General features: G+C 30.2%; 1 protein-coding gene across 1 annotated transcript in view; it reads right to left on the bottom strand.

The window, feature by feature from the left end:
• Positions 1-15,620, bottom strand: part of Cand1 (Cullin-associated and neddylation-dissociated 1) — a 90,163-nt gene extending 74,543 nt beyond the window's left edge. Inside the window, exon 1 of the mRNA XM_067273668.1 lies at positions 15,476-15,620. Coding sequence (XP_067129769.1) covers positions 15,476-15,517 — 42 coding nt within the window. The 5' untranslated portion in view covers positions 15,518-15,620. The remainder of the gene's footprint in view (positions 1-15,475) is intronic.
• Positions 15,621-19,721: the final 4,101 nt, after the last annotated feature.

Genomic DNA, 19,721 nt, shown 5'->3' with positions numbered 1-19,721 from the left:
GCACACATAATACTAGCTAATGACTTTTGGAAAACGATGTCATTAATTTCTCACAATGTAAGAAATTTGTGAAATATGGCAAGAAGGATGAGTTTGTTAATTAGAACATCCCACCAAAAACCATTTGTTATTTCAAACAGAAATTGTTATGATATAGAGAATTAGTCAGGACTAGTCTAGAACTTTTGTTCACTAGTTAGGATGTTCATAATTAGGTTATTTACTATATTAGCCTGTATAAAAGTCTGTTAACTCTTGCAATTTAAAATGGTATATCGAGCATTTAAAACTTAATTTTTAACCTAATTTTATTGGTCACAGATAACCTCAACCCACTGCTCATCTGACATCCCAGGTGTTAACAGGATATACAAGACCCAGAATTAAGAAGAATAATGAGCCAACCCAACCCTAGATCATTTTTCATTTCAAAATCCTTTGTGACTATTGTCTCTAACTTCAAACATTAATTTTAACAATTAAACATCCAGTGTTTAATTGTTTAATTCAAGAAAAATTCAACCCAGAGTTCAAATGATGCATGTTTGTTTGAACTGTGCATGCAGTGAAAAAATGCACTCACTGCATAAATGCCATCTGTTGTGCATCCAAGTTATCATGTGTTATGGTCGTGTGTTTTCAGTGTTTATTTTGCTGTATTTTTGGTGCTTGGTTATATATAACTGCTACCCACAAACCATGGCATCCAAGGAGAGTGAGGAAATAATGAAGCTTAAGAGAAAGATTGCAGTATATCAATGAATGAAGTGAAAAAAGAACTTATTGCAAAGCAGAAAAGTGATACATATTTGGCAGATCTGACAGCCAAGTTTAAGATGCCAACGTCAATGGCGTGTATCAATTTTAAGAACAAAGAAGCAATAAAAGCAGCAAATGCAGAGTTTTTGCTGCTATTCATCAACTCTAAAAATATTTTAAAAAACAGCTTGTTCCCCAAATAAAATTTTCAATTCAGAATAGCATTACTATTTACCATTACAAATAAATGAATGCAAGTGAACATCTTTTTATGACATCATTATCATTTTGATTTATTTGTTTTTAAACTGTATATTGTAGAAATATGTTTCATATTGTAGTGTTTATGAAACCGTGCCGGTGCTTATTCTGCAACTTGAACACAAACTATATGGTGTATTTTCTCGGACACATGGCAAATTTCATCACTAAGTTTTCCTCAGTTGCCATGTGTCCGAGAAAATACACCATATAGTTTGTGTTCAAGTTGCTGTTTCATATTAATTAAAGTAACATTTATATAAAATTTAAATTATTATTAAGTAACTTTTGAGTTAGAGACAGCAGTATATAAACCTTCATGAAATGCTTTCTAAACAGTAATTGGATGAACAAAACAGAATTTCATTAGTCTATTGGACAGACTGACAATTATAATCTATCAGGTCTTTACCATATAAGGCAGTTTAGATATTTCATTAAATAAAATCACACATACAATTTACTTCATTTGGGAATGATATATACATTTTGAATTATGTATCAATAGTATAATTTTTAGTATCAGTGCCTTTAGTCTACTAACAGTATGCTATTATTAACACGTGTTTGAGATTTGACATATTTGATTTATTTTCCCATGCATTTGCTCATGACAGTTTCAATCCAAAAACCATGAATGAATCATCCAAATCTAAGCAGTTTATCACTGCTTAGATTTGGATTGAAACTGTCTTCAATCCAATCCAATCACTAGTTTCTTTGCTGGTAGTGGGAGAAATATCATGCCTAATGAAACATGATGTATAAACAGTAAGGATGCTGAAATAATTTTCTAATGCACGGAAAGTTCTTGTAGACAATCCAATACAGGGAGATAGGTTTTAAGAACTTACGCAACATTTCATTTATAAGTTCCACAATATTTATTATATTTGAGTAGTAATGTACAAGTTTTTCTGTGATAATTTACAATGAGGTGTGAAAGTAGTCATGTTTGGGCATTACGTTCATTAATGACATAATCGAGACAACAGACCCTTAGTTAATTTAAATACAAATTTGTTCTAGAATGATTTTTCTTTTCTTTTTAAAAAAAGTGTTCTAAAATGTTTGGCCAAAGACTTATCATTGAAAGCTGGACATCAGCCACCAAAAAAGGCTGAAAATGTTTGCTCATTATTATAGCAAATTGCTGGAAATGTGCTAAAGGTCATTGCAATATTTGTTTGTGTGTTTAAAAGAAATTCCAGTTGTAGAGAATATATTTAATCTTATTATAATCATAAAAATTTTAAGTCTTATTGGGAGTGCTATAATTTTCAGATATCATACCTCATACCCAAGTTTGCCAGGAATCACATGAATCATGACTTCAGCAGACCATAACAAAGATGACAGCACCCTTAAAGATATGCTCCAAAGAGAAGCAGTGGGTAGTTATCCAACTTTTGAGTAGTAAAGTTGCTGGTGATGAATCATGGATTCATTACTTTCAGCCAGAGACTAAGCAAGCAAAGAGAGCTAACATTAATCACCACCAAATCCAAAAACATTTCAAGACGCCTTCAGCCAGAAAGTAATGCTCATATTTTTCTGGGATGATAAAGGTTCAATTCTGGAACATTATATGCCCAAAGGATTATCAGGGAACAGTACAGCATATTGTGATTTGCTTCAGAATCATTTGAAACCCACAATAAGAGCCAAATGTCATCAGTTCTGGTATACTGTTACAGAACAGCCCCATACATCTTGTATGAATCCAACAAATTTCATATATCCCTATTCACTTGGCCTTGCAATGAAAAATTATCATATCTTTGTACCACTAAAAGAGTTTCTTGATGACAAAAAATTCAGTACAAATGATGAAGTGAAAACTGCAGTGCAGGAGTATCTATACAGTAACCAAAAGATTGTTTTCTTGTGAAATCCAAATACTAGTGACACATGTATTGCACATATATTGAAAAGTAAGTGTTTTCATTCATATATATGTATATAATGAAAAGTAATTAAAGTTACTTTTGAACCCATGTATTTTCAAAGTGACTCACAAGTAGAACTTTTCTGACATTTTTATTATATTAAACATAGTTTTCACACATTATAGTTTAGGAATACATTATGCTATTTAAGAATAAATGAACAAATACTATTATTATACTTGTATAAATCTTATATCCAATATTGATAATTAAAATATGTTTATAATAACCATTATCTTTCTATTCCGCATTAAAAAATAAATAGAGGCATACCTCAGGTTACAATCATCTTATGATAAAACAAACAACCATATCACATATGAAATACCATATTTACTCGCATATAAGATGAGATTTTTATTCTTTATCACAGCTTTCAAAATCCTAGGTTGTCCTATACACATGAGTGAAAGATTCTTTGCTTTTCTGCAAATAATTTTTGTGAACAGTGTATTTGCATTTTTTTACTGGATGCTTACCCTCTTGTATTTAAAAACAAGTTTTTATTTGGGTCATTTAAATTGTTCTTGTATATTGTCAGAAATAAAGATGAATAGCAATAGAAAAAGCAAAGCTCTTGAATTAAATTCCAGACTGAAATTCCAAAATCACATGAGAGCCCGATATAAGTTTTAATCCATTCTCACAGATGATTATTCAGAAATCAGAATTCAGAGAAACTCGTAAGTGTGAGGTTAACCGAGGGTAGGAGATGGAAGATGATTCTTACCTTCTCTACCTCTTAACGGCACAAGACCTTGAGGTCCGACCTCGTTTGTCGAAAGGATGACTAGGGATCGAGCGGTCCCTGTTTATTTACAGATGAGGATTGTAGGATCCTGTTCATGTCAGGAATTGACACCAATCTATCAAATTTCTCACGGATAGATATGCATTATTTTCGGAATCGTGGGATGCCGAATGATGGCAATGGAGGAAGAAACGCACACTCTTCTATAGTTAAATAAAAAATACCCGTTTATTTTGGGATTGATATGAAATACATTAATTAACATAATTGGAAGTATTATTTATATTATGGAATCGAATTATTAAACCGCATCTCGATCGACTGGAGAGAGAGAGTTTACAAAACATCGTGAGTAGGATAAATACCTTAGTAATCCTGAGATTTTTGACAAAGTCCGAAGAACAAGAGTTCGCTTGAATATAAGAGTCAAATTGACTGAAGTTCAAATCGAAAGATTCAGATGGATGGGATGGACAGCTTCGACGGCGGGAGACGATAATCCACTGCACACACACACTCACTTGACAGTTGTCGAAACTTTTTCTCTTGTGTCATCGTTCGTTTTCCTTTTATTTCGGGATCTCGGGTTCGAGATTTCACAATGCACGTCAAGGGTGGAAGTCCTTTTTGACCATGGTGAATTACACGATATAATTATTTTTCAACAGTTAACTCATTTTCTACAAGGAAGTATTACCGTGGGAACGAAGGTTTATGATTAATTTTTACGAGAAAATCTGTCAGGTGTTTTTCAGTTTTTTGTTTCTGTGTTTGATTTAATCCTAACTTTCAAAAATTGGTTGGCAAATAAAATAAAGAATTTAAATTGAATCTCGTTATCTTCGGGTCTTCACATAAGTGTATTCGACAGAGTGAATTTGACTGTTACAAATTGGTAAAAAAGGTTCACTATTGTCCAGCTTTTATATGAACAAATTATGTTGTCGATTTTACAAGATTTTTCCTTAAAGTTTAAAATGCCAGTAATTTTTGAGGGCCAATATGCGCATTTACATTCATTTGATGTTTTACTTGTGATTAAACAAAATAAAATTAGAATTGTATTAATAAAACAAATTTTTTTTATTTTGATCTTTAAAATTGCACCTCGTCCTATATGCGAGGTTGTCTTATACTTGAGTAAATACAGTAGAGAAGGATGGGGCAACTTCGGCACGTTAAGAATAAGTTAAATTTTTTATAACAAATACTGCTGTAAACTGAACGAAAAGCATTATTTATTGTCTACCAGAATGTATCCTTACCATAAAACTGGTTAAAATCAGTTTGGAAATAAAAATAATCATAATAATAATAACTTTATAAACAGATATCTATTGCCAAAGTTGTCCCCATACCAGGGGCAACTTTAGCAACAGTAATGAAACAAGATAGGCAGGCATATAAATTTGTGTTATTAGCAATGTATAAGTTGGAATTCACTATTAAAACAAAGAAATACTGTTCCAAAGACCTATTTAATATTATAACAATGAAATAAAAGTTCAAAGGCATATTTAAGTAAAGAAAATGTAAACAAAAATTAATTACAAAAAAAATCAAACAGATAATAAATGAAAACATTCTAATGCAAGTTAAAAGCAATATAAATGAATTAGTGAACTCAAACAAACAGTAGAAATGAAATATGCTTAACAGCAAATTGTTTATGCCCTACATATATTGCAAATAAATTGAACCAACTCATTTTCCACATCTGTACAGCCACATGAGCCCACAGTTAACACTTGCAGCAGATAATCCACTTTTTTTTGAGTAGTTCCATATTGTTCTTTGCAATATATGCAATAAGTATTTTCATCATCATTTTCCAGTTTTTTAGGACTTTTCTGCCCCTTTTCTTTAGTGAACTTCCAATCCGATTTCTCCAAATCCATTGCCTTTCTGCAAGTTTTTGATTTTTTAAACTTTAGCCTTGGCTTCTAGTGTGGCTTTGTATGGGAATCCAGTTATTTCTTCTGCTAGTTGTTAATTGCGGCAAAATCAAACCAAAGCAAAACAATCAAAAACAAGATCAGCAACACTGCCGAAGATGTTCCAATAGTCATGAATTAGAAACATTAAGTGGAACCCTGAGAATAGGGTATCAAGACATGATCTGGTCTTGTGAATAAGTTAATGTTTTATCCTTCTAACAGGAAAAATAACTTTCATTATTATGGAATTATAACAAAACATGCCAATTCTATATAAATGGAAGCAAAATATTATAAGAAATTGAATGAAACAGACAACTTATTTGATATTTCAACTACTTTTGTTGGAGAACAACACAGACACGACACTCAACAAGCCATCATTAAAACTCAACTGTCTACCCCAGTGATTCTCAACCACTGTGCTGCGGCACTTTAGTGTGCTGCAAGATTTTTGAAGTGTGCCGTCAGTGCAAATACCCATACATAAGCAACGTCAGACAAATAGTTCAATTAGTTCTACCTACCTAGGGCGCGTTTGGAAATTGTAACCGGTGTTACTGGTAACTGCCGGTAGTTACCAAAGCATGACCTAAATAATCGTGTTTAAAAATCACTGTTATGATGTCACCAGTTGTCCTGCGGTACTGACTGAAGTAATTGTGTGTGCCACCAAATTTTTAAATTATTAAAATATTAAAAAAAAGGTTGAGAATCACTGGTCTAGCCTCTAAAGAGTCTCCTTTTATTTTGTTTCAAAGAAAATTTAATTAACAAACTTGCCCCATATGCCAAAGTTACCCCATCCTCCCCTATATACGGTTGTATATAGTATATAGTCATATATTTCTATTCCTACCGTGATCTGATCTAGCTATCCCCACTGATATGATGTTTTGTTTGTTCCAAGTGTTGCCAACTATCTGGTTTTTGCATTGTGTGTCTAGACCAAGCCTGGCCAATCCAAATTGTTTTGCGGGCCACTTTGATCACGCATAACAGTGCAGTGGGCCATAATTTAGGCAAACATGCTTTTAAAAAAGTAAAACAAATACAAAATGAATAAGATTTTATTGTTATACCAAAAGTTTGTACTCGTACTTGCGCATTATAACAATGACACATGCAAATTGTCATTTATTTAATTGTTTTTGATATACACATAATGGGAAACAAAAGTTTTAATAGATATATAAAGAGCCACACAATTTAACGTGATGGGCCACGGGTTGGCCAGGCCTGGTCTAGACAAAGACAAAAAATGTCAGAGTTTTAAGAAAATTTGGTAAACCATCAATAGCTATGTCATTAAAAAATAACTTTTAATAACATAGCTGATTTTATAATCAATGAACAAAAACAGTTTGATAATTTAATTAGCAAGTCATTTATAATAACATTCCAGAGTAGGGGTCCAGATAGGACAGCCTTTATTTAGAGAGCAGGTGTTTTTTTTTAACAAAGCCCAATTTAAGCTCAGCTGTTCTGTCATATGATAAGGTGGACAAAGTGGGACAAGGGGAAGGAGAGGGGTTGTGCTTCAGTGGATGTCTGTTTTATTTCATTAAATAATTTTATATAATTTATGCCTTTTATTTTGTTTATTTCAAAATTTCTTGTATGAAGATTTTTTTCAAAATACCTCGAGCTGATAGCAAGAGTACAGCAGTATTTTCATTTTTATACATTATTAGCAAATTTACTAATATTTAAAAAGTTGGTACACCACATGGTGGAGAAATCTCTATAACCCTAAGGAATTTGGGTTATTTAATTTCTGATGTTATGAAGTTTGCAGATTTTCTATTGTCTCTGTATTCTGATTTAATAACTTACACGTAAGTATTATATACTACTGTATTGCACATACACAGGTGGTGAAGTCTTCACATACAAATTAACCTGCAAAGCAGGCACGTCTAATTATTTTGGGAAGATTACTTCAGAATTTAACACTAACAACAGTTTGAAAATTATTTGAGATGATCTTGAGGAAGAGTCAAACTGAAGGACAACACAGCAAAGACTGACAGATGGTGTAGACTAGTGTAAATGATAATATCACCTAAGGGACTATTGGAGAAATAGCTGGAGCATCTGAGGAAGAAAACAGTGAGCAAATAATGAAAGGCGGCTGGCCAAGATGAACTCGAGTTGGATCAGTCAAGACAGATGGATCCTTCTATCCAGAACTTTATTTTTGGGTCTCTGACCTGAAGATAAAGTTCCAGATAGAAGAATCCACTGACCAATGATAAAGAAAATTCTTGATCTGTCCTCGGAATGTGTCCGACTCCTTAACAGGCATCAGGTAAAATACAAAGTACAAGTAACCCCCGTATAACACGGCATTTCTATAGCATGGATTCACTATAACACGATTTGAGAATTGGGACCATCCCCGTATAACATAGTACACCTATCCCTTGATTTGCAAGGTACTCAATTTGCATGGTTTTGCTTTTACACGGTTTTTAAATGAAAACAAAAAAGCTTTTGAGTCAGCTGTTTGTAGCCGTTCACGTTATTCTCATGCACATCTGTCTAGAAACCTGTCTTCCTCGAGATTTTTATCAGCTATCGAAAAATACTCAAATACATTAAGATTTTTTCGATCCAATACACTATCTCTATAGATAGGGACAAAAAAAATGGTCCAAAACAAACTTCCATTGGGTGTAAAATTACAAAACTTGCTGAGGTTATAAACAACATCCAATAGAATGTAAATAAGCATCGTTTTAATTATTTCAAGCAATAAAATGTTACGTCTCATTTTACACAGTTTCAGTTTGCACGATTTTTCTAGAAACGTATCTACAGTGTAAATCGAGGGATGAATGTACTTTTATAGCACGGATTCACTCTGACACGGTTCGAGAATTGGGTAAAATCCTCATACATGAAATGTAATAAAAACTATTAAAAGCAAACTTTATCTAATTTAAAAATAGGGAAATCCCCGTCCAATAAACACAATAAAGCTTTTAAGTGCGAAAGATACCTCATTTGACATTTTTCATACTATCATATTTTCATGCATAATTTTCGTGAACTATTAGTACTTAAGTACATTATGTAAATTTTCTTTTCCCACCTTCTGTCGATACACATGGTCCTTATCGAAACTTCTCTCAGTGTTGCCAGATCTCAACGCTTCTGCTTTTAGTGCTGCCAGATGTTTTTCCCTTATTCCATACTTGCTTTATTCCGTCACTGGTTTTTAAGCATTGAACCATTGGGACCGTACATAGATTAAAAATTTTTGGTTAATAATGCTCAGTGATGATGACGAAAACATTGTTTAATTTATATTAATATGTATCACTTCTTAAGAAAATTTTAATAAAGATATTTATCTTAATTATGAAAATATAATAGCATGTTTTTTAATTTTTGGAACCTAACCCCCCTTTTCGTACTAGTTCTTTGTTTCGTATAACATGGATTCGCATAACATGGTAATTTATTGGAATGTAACTCCCATGTTATACAGGGATTACCTGTACACTTAAACAGTGTAAACTAGGGTTTCTCATTTCCTGGTGTTTTGCTTGTCCTGGGATTCTGGGATAAAAGTCAACTGTTCCTGGGATCCCAGGATAAAATTAATTATTTTTAAGATATACAAAATATCTTAGAATCAACTGATGTAATGATTTTTCATTTTTTAAATTAATTTAATACGTTCCACAACCTCCAAAATCATATTAATAATGCAGTTAAGATATATATTAAAAATTACCTTTGAATAAAGTAGAAATTTTCACAAATAGAAAAAATTATAAAAGTTTGCTGGAAACTGCATACAACAACAAAGACAACAAATAAAAAAAATGCTTTGAATTGAGTTGAAAAAAAAAACAAATCAGATTTCTAACTTAGAAGGTAATTTTCATTTTTTAAATAAAACACAATACAAAATATTATTGTAAATGTTTATAATAAGATTTTAAAAAGCAAAGATGGTCAATACTCCAATCACTCGATCTGGTTCTTATTTAACTAATGAAAAATCTTGCTACCGAGAATGCCCTTTCCGATTCAATTGATGTGTTTGGAATCATGTTTAATGCATTTAAGAGAAGACAGATGTTATGTGTTTTTTCACCCGTAGCCTGGAAGATTTCTAGTTCGTTTTCGAGATTGTAGTACTTCTTTTGCTCTCTAGTATAGTTGTCTACTTCGACTGCTTTAATAGAAACATCAAGCTTATAGCCCAATAATTTGGCAGTTCGTTTGTCTTTAGTAATCAGGTTTATGAAGAAAAACTTTGTACTTGCAGACTTTGTACTCGTTTGTATCCTTGCCTAATTTGCACAACCTGGCGTTATGCAGTTATTGAAGTTACTGGACATGGTTAAAAATTAAGACAGCATAATCACAATTATTTCAGATATTACAGGTTCTGACAAGTAAAGAAATTTTGAGAATCCTGTCACAAATAGGCTACATATTGATTATTGACAATCTGACATGCCATAACGAGGAAAAATTAAAAAGAAAACTAATAAATAGGTTTAAAATTAATAAATACAAATGTATTCTGACAGTTTATAAGTTAATTATGCTTTCTATTTGCAAAATTTCCTCAACCTTAACACAAAATAAGAAAAAATTAAATTTTTAAGAAATTTGCAGGATTTCCTGGGATAAGAAAAATTTCCCAGGTTAAAAAAATAACCAGGATTCCATTTGAGAAACCTTAGTGTAAACCAATAAAATAAATAAAGTAGACTAATAAAGTAGACCAAAAACATTAGTAGTTTAAACAAAAAGACTGCATCTTAAAGGGTTTTTGTTTTTATGTAAACCAAATTTTATATAAAATTTTAAAAAACATGCAACGATGAATATTTTTAACAATTTAAGCATGGCCAAGAAAGATGATACAAAAGAGATAAGCTGTGCAAAATGCCCTGCTCTATTTCCTATGCTTCTGAAAATAATGGTTTAATTTTGTGATTGAGGTACAGTATTATGGAAAGCACTGTTGTAACTTATTAGAAAGGTTGCAATCTTATAAGAGCAATTTGGATGTAATTCTGTCATTTCTACTTCTGGTGTGTATAGTTTATAAAATGATAAAAGTTTTAAGGAGGAATTATATTTTGCTGGATGTAAGAAGAGGGGAGAGTTACAGAAACTTGGAAAAAAACTAGGACAATGGGGGAAGGAAAGTAAAAATTTCAAAAAAAATGCAGATGAAATTTAATTAACAGATAAACTGTCAGAATACATTTATATTTATTAATTTTAAACCTACTTATTAGTTTTTTTAATTTTTGTTTATTACGGCATGTTCAAATGGTCAATAATGAATGCATATATTATTTGTGGCAGGACTCTCAAAATTCTTTACTTGCCCTTTCCATATTGTAGAGTATCACACAATTTAACAAGTGCATCCCCTGCAACACTGGAGCATGAAACCATATTGCTCATTGCTCAAAAATTTTCCATGAGGTGAAACTTTCTTTAAACAAATAAATAAAAAATGTATGGAACATGGCAACTCACAATACAACTACTATTTGATGGAAAGCATTATATTATGTATATAACCTGGGTTATGCCTGTATACAGAGATAAAATAGAGTTATTTTGCATTCAAAGTTATCTGCACCATCTACTAAACCATTAATAATGTTACAATTTTCTGAATATGTTTGTGCAGTTATATTTTACCATCAAGCAATCTTAAAGTTTGCTGCAAGATTTAGCCTACTGTAAAACAACTCCAAGTTCTTAAAAAAATTGGTTTTCTGGAGTTTACCTTTATTTACAAATTATTCTAGTGCTAGAGAATAATTTTTTGATAAAGGTAAACTGAAAGTTTGCTTTTTGTTATACACAAAGTTTAATGAAAGATCATGTATGCAGTCATTTTCAGTTTACTAAAGACGTAGCAAAAAAGTGATGCATATTGTATTGTGAATGGATGTATTTGTGTTTCGTTCACAGTAAATTACAATGAAAATAAAAACTTAAATCATCTTGAATTTCCAGAATCAAGTATAATACCATCTTATACTGCAAATAATTCTTTGAAATTTTATTTCAATACTTATAATTTTAATATACATAATATAAATTTACTTGATATCTATAACAAATATTTTTATAAATAAAATTATTTCAGACTTTAATTTTGAAACAATACATTATAAATTTAATATTTATAAAATTAAAATATTAATGCAAATAATTAAATTTAGATAAAGTCTTGACTTTTCTTTAATTTTATATTAATGCCAACAATGATATAGTATAATGCAAAAATAATAATTTTATCTTTACTGACACGTCTGGCTTACACTAAATGTAACAACTGGTTTACGGGTGGATGACATCATTAACTTTGTTTCATTCTCAATCATAAGAAGGCATTTTTTAACAAGTTTTCTAAGCACTGTGGTCTATGAGAATTCCATCTCCATATAGTATTTATTCCATGTTCCACATCAGAATAAAAAATATTTAATAAAGCAATTTAAACTTTGGAAAATGCAGATAGATTGCTGTCTCATGATCTCCCATTGAAATACATATGCAAATGAAAAAGTATTACTTTTTCATCTGCATAAAAGATCTGCGTAATATGTTTTTCTAAATATATTACCATTATATATAATAATATTTTATAAATTATTATTTTGCATATAATTTATTTTATAACATTAGAACTTAATATTAGAACTTCAATAAAAACATAAATCAAACATTCACGTTAATCTGTAAAATAACAAGGAAAAACAAAGAACACTACATTTATTTTTTTAATATGAATTTCTTTCTCATAAAAATCAACTGCAATGTTTCCAAATACAGTCTCAACTACATCAAAGAAAAAAAATCTAGCACAATAATTTAATCAATGTAAAAGTTTAATTATCTTAAGCTAAATTTAATTTTGTAATCTGTAATGCTGCACTTTTCAGGTGAATGTTAAATGTTTCTTATCATCATATTAAAATTTACATTGTTTAGAACAATATTTTAACAAAACTTACTTTAAAATTTAGATTTTCAGGATTGTAAATCAACTAAACAATTTTAAGAATTAAAATAAAAAATAAAATATTTGTTTCCTTTAGCTAATTATTATTTCAAGAAAGTTTTATTTATATACATATATATTGTTATTTATAGATGATTAATACAAGTTCATTAAAAAATATAGGCTAACAACAATCTGCTTTATTAGAGTTAAAGTGAACTTCAATAATGCAGATTATTGTAATTGTTATAAAAATAAATGGCAAGAGAAGAGTACAGAAATATAATTATTAATATGATATACACAACATAACCAGAAAACCCAAATTAATTACTAAATCTGATAATTTAGGCTTGGGTTTGATAATTACTAAAATCCAATACATTTTTTTTAAATTCAAAAACATGTAGTTCTGAGTTCAATATCAAATACTCATAAATTATCATGTCTATAATTCATTTTTCATATATAGAAATTAGAGGAGAAATAAAAAAATAAAAAACATTATATTAATCAATTTTGGATTAAGACTGCATTTGAAAATGAACAAGTTACTTTCATAATACATGTCTTCTATGATATATATGGAAAATTCTATTTTATCTTAGAATGATTTCTGTAAAATTTGGTAAAGTATATCTTTTGTAATATTATTTTTGTAATTATAATATTAAAATTATATTATTTTTGTAATATCAAAAATAAAAGCTTACAAAGAATTCTATTCTGTAACTTTATGAAAATCAACCTAAGCATTAGCTGCTGTGCTGTTTGTACACATGTATTTGTAACATGTACAGACAATTATAAGTTGGCTGAAGAGGGACATCGGCCTGAAACGCACGATGTAAAAAGCGTTCCAACCGAATAAAGGATGAAAATTTGCCCAGTGTTTTAAATCTACTGTCACTGCATTGTGTCTTCGCAAAAAGATAAAACTAAGCATTTTCAATGAAGCAAGTAATAAATCCTTAACAGTATATAACATGGAAACATTTAACATTTTTGACCTAGTTAATGGGCTACCTTTAGGTGTTAACAAAGTTACTTCAAAAACTATATATATATAGAAGAAATCAATACTTTAAAATAATTTATTGATATTATAGTAGTATCTATTTTTTAAAACTATCTTTAAGGCAGCACACATAAGGATTTTGTCTTCACACACTCATTTGGAAAAATTTTAAATTAAATTCAGTTAAGAGACACTGCAGTAGACTGAGAAGGAACTGAATGAGAAGGAAATGAAGGAACAGAATAAGTTATCTACCATAGGTAGATATAGGTAGATAACTTATTCTGTATCCATTGAACTCTCTTCAGTCTACTGCAGTGTCTCTTAACTGGTGTTCCACAAACTTACCTCAAGTGTTCCATGGAAAAAAAATACTTTGAAGTTTTTATTGCAAATTTATTCCAATGTACAACATATTACTCCATAATTCCATATTTATTATTTTATTCAATACAATAAAGTTTATTAGTTTATTGCTTCATTGTTTCCTGAGAATAGCAAACATGAAATTGCTTATCAACTTTTGAATAAATTAATGCTAATGCTCTGTGCAATAAGTAGTATTTGAATGGTGTTCCACAGCCTCAAAGGTTGACAATCATTGGTCTATTGTATTGTGTTACTCTGTATTGTAAAAGTTAATAAAACTGTTATAAAAAAAGTGTTTGTTTTAAAAATTCTGTGCATAGTCCTCGCAATCATTGTTATAACTTGAAAAATAGTTTGTTATTGTTATACTCTCATAACAATCATTATCAGTTTGATGAATTAATCACGTATCTATTAGCAGAATGCATTAAAATTTTGAATGTATAGTATAGTATTTCAGAAAAATTTAATATAAATTTAACTTGAAAAGATGCTTAACAATATTTTATATACAATATATATATCTTAAAACAGGATAAAAATATTTATATAAGCAATTCATGTGATCAACTCATTTGCAAAATCAAAACTTATCAGGAGAGATCTTAAAAAAAATTAGATTTAATAATTTTTAAATCAGAATTAAAATAATTTTGTTTAGCTATTATTTCATAATCTCTTAACAAAAGATAAATAATAATCTTCAGAAAACTTTTTCTATTATGCAATTGAAAAAACAAATTCTGTAATGAGTATTTGCATGAAAATAATTTTATCAATTAAACAAATTTTTCTCTCTATGTTGCAATTTGATTTATTTAAATGAGATGATGAGAAAAGAGATTTTAAAATCTACAGATTCTATTTCATATAATTATGTTTTTCAAACGAGAAATTACATTTTTTTTATGAGCATTTGAATGTAAATTTAAGTATTTCAGAGTTTTTGTTGGTCTATCCTTTATGTCTTTTCTAAAAACTACTCTAAGAAAATTTAGATTCTTATTGTGTATACTTCACAGATTTATATATTGCATGTATTAAAGTATCTGAGCTAAGAAAAATGAATTATTATACTGACGACGTTTATTTTTTAACTTATCATACCTATACAAAACACGTGTGTTCTCTTAGCCCTCAAATAACAACACGAGTAATAACACGTAATAAATACTTGTTTATTTTTTTTATATACGTATTAGATATGTGCAAAAAGTAATTATAACAATTAGAGATTGTTTCTACTTTCGATTTGTGACGTTATTATTTCTTTTGATCATAGATAATGAATACGAAACTTATTAGGCAATTTGTTGAATAAGATCGTAGGCAGACGAATTTTCCACATTAAAAACCGAATTCGAATTACAGATTGAAAGATTGGACGAATAAAAAAATGACATAACAAAAAATGAATGTTATCACATTTACCTTTTCCAGCAAATTGGCGATGTGATAAGACACGCTAGCCATTTTGCGAATTATTGTAAAATCCTCGTCTGCCTAACTTTCAAACGAACGTTGACTTCTCGTCTCTTCCCGTTCCTCGCGTGGTCTATGTAAGATGGCGCTTGAACTTTAAACGACAAAATTTAGTTAATATTTTTTTCATAACATACACATTTTTATTCTCAAATGTGATTAATTAGTTTTTAATTATCAGAAATAATTTAAAATGTAATAATTTATTAGTTAATTTAAATACTTTTACATTGATAATTAATTTCTTAAATTTATCAAAATTATCATTTACAGAATAGTAGTAATCATAATGACGGTTTTTCATCTATATAGAACTAACTGTCCAACTTCACTATTTTTATTCTTCCGTTTTATACCAATTATATCATTATTTCAATTTTTCTATTTTTTAATATTATTTTCAAATCCAATAATCTTTCCGTTCGGATATGTCGGGCCCCGTCCCTCACCACCCGATCTCTCCAGGCCGAATCCATAATGGGCTTGCAAAAAGAGGCCCTCTTAGTGCTCACAGGGCGGAAAGAGTTTTAAAAAACCAATAATCTTCTTTTTTTACAAGTTTCTTCAATTTTTATTTTTTAATCCTCAAGTGAGATTACCACCGTAGTGTCTTACTACTGTATGTTTCACTTTGTAAATCTCTACTCGATCTTCTCTAGCTATCTAAATCTCAGATTATATTTATAATAACGGTCACTATCAAATTTCTAATATGTTTTCTTTTCTTTCCAGACTGCACAACTATTTTTGTAACCAGATTCTATTTGTGCTCTTGAAGCTTCTACATTGCTTAAACATCTTGTATGGCATTGAAAAATTATCGCTAATCTACAGAAATCTGCTCTTTGATCTTAATATTAAAATTGCAATCAACATGAAAGCATTGAGTTAACAGATAATACCAATCGAATAAACTTTAGTATGTTACGTTTATAAACACATTTTAAATGTTATTTGTTTATTAATGGAAGTATCTGTAATTTCTTAAATTGTTAATATATTATCGGTTGTATTCACAATAATGACTTAAACCTAGAGTAAGACTTAAATCGAGAATTAAACCAACTTTTAATATTGATATTTGTCATATATTAATTCTAAATTTAATGCTTAATTAAATCCAGTGGCGTAGCGTGGGTGTCAGCCGCCCGGGGCGGAGGAAAATTCGCCGCCCCCTTATTTAGGTAACTCAATTTAAAAGACTAAAATATACAGTAATTCTAAAGAACTTTTCGGCAAGAACAATCATCATTATTGTGTATCGTATAGGTGTATTGTATTGTTATTATTTATCGTGAAATTTTGCCGCTCCCTAAAAGTGCCGCCCGGGGCGGGCTGCCCCTGCCGCCCCCACTTCGCTACGCCACCGATTAAATCTAAATTGTCATTTAATTCGTCGTAATAAATTCACATGCAAAATAACATGATAAGATGAATATCAGCAAAACACTCGATCGTTTACGTTGTACTCGTTTGAAGAATAAGTCAAAGTATAGGAGAAGGTGGATTATGGAACCCTTTAATGTACTGTATTCAAAAACAAATAGAAAAGTACAAAGAAAGTTAATTAACTACAAAATCATTTACTTCAATGTATTTTATCGAAAAATGCCTTAATAATAAAAAAAATATGACCTCCATCAACAATATATATTTCACCAGCTTTTTTTCGATATTCTCAGGAAGAATTGGCTTTTTAACTAGTGTCCTTTTTACAAATTGCTCCGGACGAATCTCTGTTTGCAAAAGGAGAGTTCGCAAAGTAGTTTTTGGCACCTCATAAAATTTTGAAGCTTTCTTCAGCTCCATTTTCTCATCCCTTACCCTACTCACTGCCTCTGCTATTTTCTCCTGGCTCCATGTTTGTCTCTTTGGGTTTTTCTTTGGCTTGTTCAGATAGGCTCTAAGCATCTGAAAATTAAAAAATAATAATAATAAATTCGAAAAATACATGATTTATATTTTAGAAATAATTAAATTCACTTACCATTCAAAAGTTTGGAATTGCGAAAAACACAAACGTCCTGTTTCATTGAGCGCAACCGCATAACTGAAGTGGGAAGCGTCCTCCCCTTGCTATGGATGTCTGCCTAATGTAGTCCAGCCACATTTTGCTAGAGTTCGCATCTATTATCAGTCTGGAATGGGGGGTTCTAAAATACCTGTGGGTTCCATAATACCACCTTCTCTACTTGTAAAATATCTCCGTAAATAAAAATTATTTCATTTGAGGAAAATGCCAACGAAATTTGATTGATGAGGATTAAAATATGGTGAACGATATCCTCATCAAAGTAACCATCAAAAGAAAACAACTAACGAAGATAATGAAATTGATATTATCGCGACTGTGGCTAGAAATTTTTACGTTAGCTGACGTCAAATTGCTTAGCAATCTACCGTTAGTCAGTGAAGTAAACTTCGCATTCTTCATTGCCTTCAATATCATGCCTATCTATCTCCATAAAAAATTGAATGGCACCTGTGATGGCTCGTGGCGTCTAATACGCTATTATTTGTCACTGGTCATCGGGGAGTGCTGTCGCAAGAGGGAAAGCGGCACGCAATACAAATGTAACTGTTTTGATTTCGTATAATATTTTGATCTGCGTTGGATTTAAATTTGAGGTAAAATACTGTTTATATGAAATTAATAAATTGATTAATATTTAAGCTTAAAATTGATTAATCATTTTTAAGCTTAAAAATTGTTTAATTTTATGTTAAAATTAATATTTTTATGAAAACCAACGCCGATCAAAAAATGCACGAAATAAAAACGATTACTGATATATTAGTATTTCGTGCCTTATGCCCACTTGAAACAGCATTCTCACTTTAAACGCCACGAGCCATCATTGAATAGCACGGATTTCATGAATCGTGTTGAATTTTGTTGATGACTTCAGAGCTATATTCAATATAACACCCTATTCATTTATTCAATATTATTTACTGATGGAACACTATTTACGAATCATCAAAATTTGCTGTATTTTACAGCCTATAAGGCTCTACTTTTGTTAAGAAAACGGTCTAAAATACTATTTCTGCATTTTCTAATTTTACTTTATATATATGTTGGGTTGTTCGGAAAGTAATTTCTTTTTTTTCCATAGAGAAGTAAACGCAATATTCTTATAATAAATAAATATTTTATTGAATTATATATTGACCATTTTGGTCAAATATCTCTTGTCATTGTTTCTGGTAGTAGCATGATTTCACATTCATAAAAATTTTGATCGTTGTTTACGAAAAACTGATCCAAGTGATTTTTGACATTGTCATTTTAAGTAAATGTCTTACAGTTAAAAAAAAAAAAAAAATTGTATAGACCAGAACAAGTAATAATCTGAGTGTGCCCAATTTGGAGAATATGGTTGGTGTGATAACACATCCCATCTAAGCTATAACAGTTTCTGACGAGTTACCAAACTTGTGTGAAATTTGGCATTATCATGGTAAAACACTACACTTTGTTTGTTGATCAATTCTGGCCTTTTCTGTTTGATGATATTACTCAATTTGTTTACTCGATGGCAGTACACTTTCGAAACAATTGGTTAATTGTCTGGTAAAAGCTCAAAAAAAAAAAAAAAACTTCTTTAAAATCCAACCATAGAGAGCCTCTCTAGTTAACAACATGTGGAACCTATATATTGAGCTTTGAAACGAAACCAATTCGCTTTAAGTAATAATAAACGGTTCAATTTAACAGATTTAATCTCTAAGTGATTTCACGTGTTGTTATACGGCAGATTGCTTCAATCAGTACCTTTATTTTGTTTTCATTGGCTTGAAATGGCCATCCAGAATGTGGTGTATCTTCGATATTAAAATTGCCAGAATGCAATTTTGTAAACCAGTTTTGGCACTGTCTTTCTCTCGACACATCTTCTCCAAACATGTACCACAATTTTTTTCTTGTTTGAACAGCATTTTGATTTTTTAGTTATAAAAAAGCAAAATATGCCGAAAATGATGCTTTCGATTTTCCAAATTTGATGGGACACCGAAAAAAAAACAATTGTACAGAATCAAACAAAGTTTTTTACAAATAAGCCTTAAAATGTCAGCTGTCGAAGAATATAATGAAAATGTGGTTTAAAATAAAATTGGCTGGTAAAAATACATCTAATTCCTCTAGTAATAAAAAAACGAAATTACTTTTCGAACAACCCAATATTTTTAA

This window comes from Centruroides vittatus, unplaced genomic scaffold (genome assembly GCF_030686945.1).
Source record: "Centruroides vittatus isolate TY-2023 unplaced genomic scaffold, ASM3068694v2 contig_484, whole genome shotgun sequence".
Classification (NCBI taxonomy): domain Eukaryota; kingdom Metazoa; phylum Arthropoda; class Arachnida; order Scorpiones; family Buthidae; genus Centruroides; species Centruroides vittatus.
Note: the sequence above shows the minus strand (reverse complement) of the source record. Positions and strands in the feature narration are given on the sequence as shown.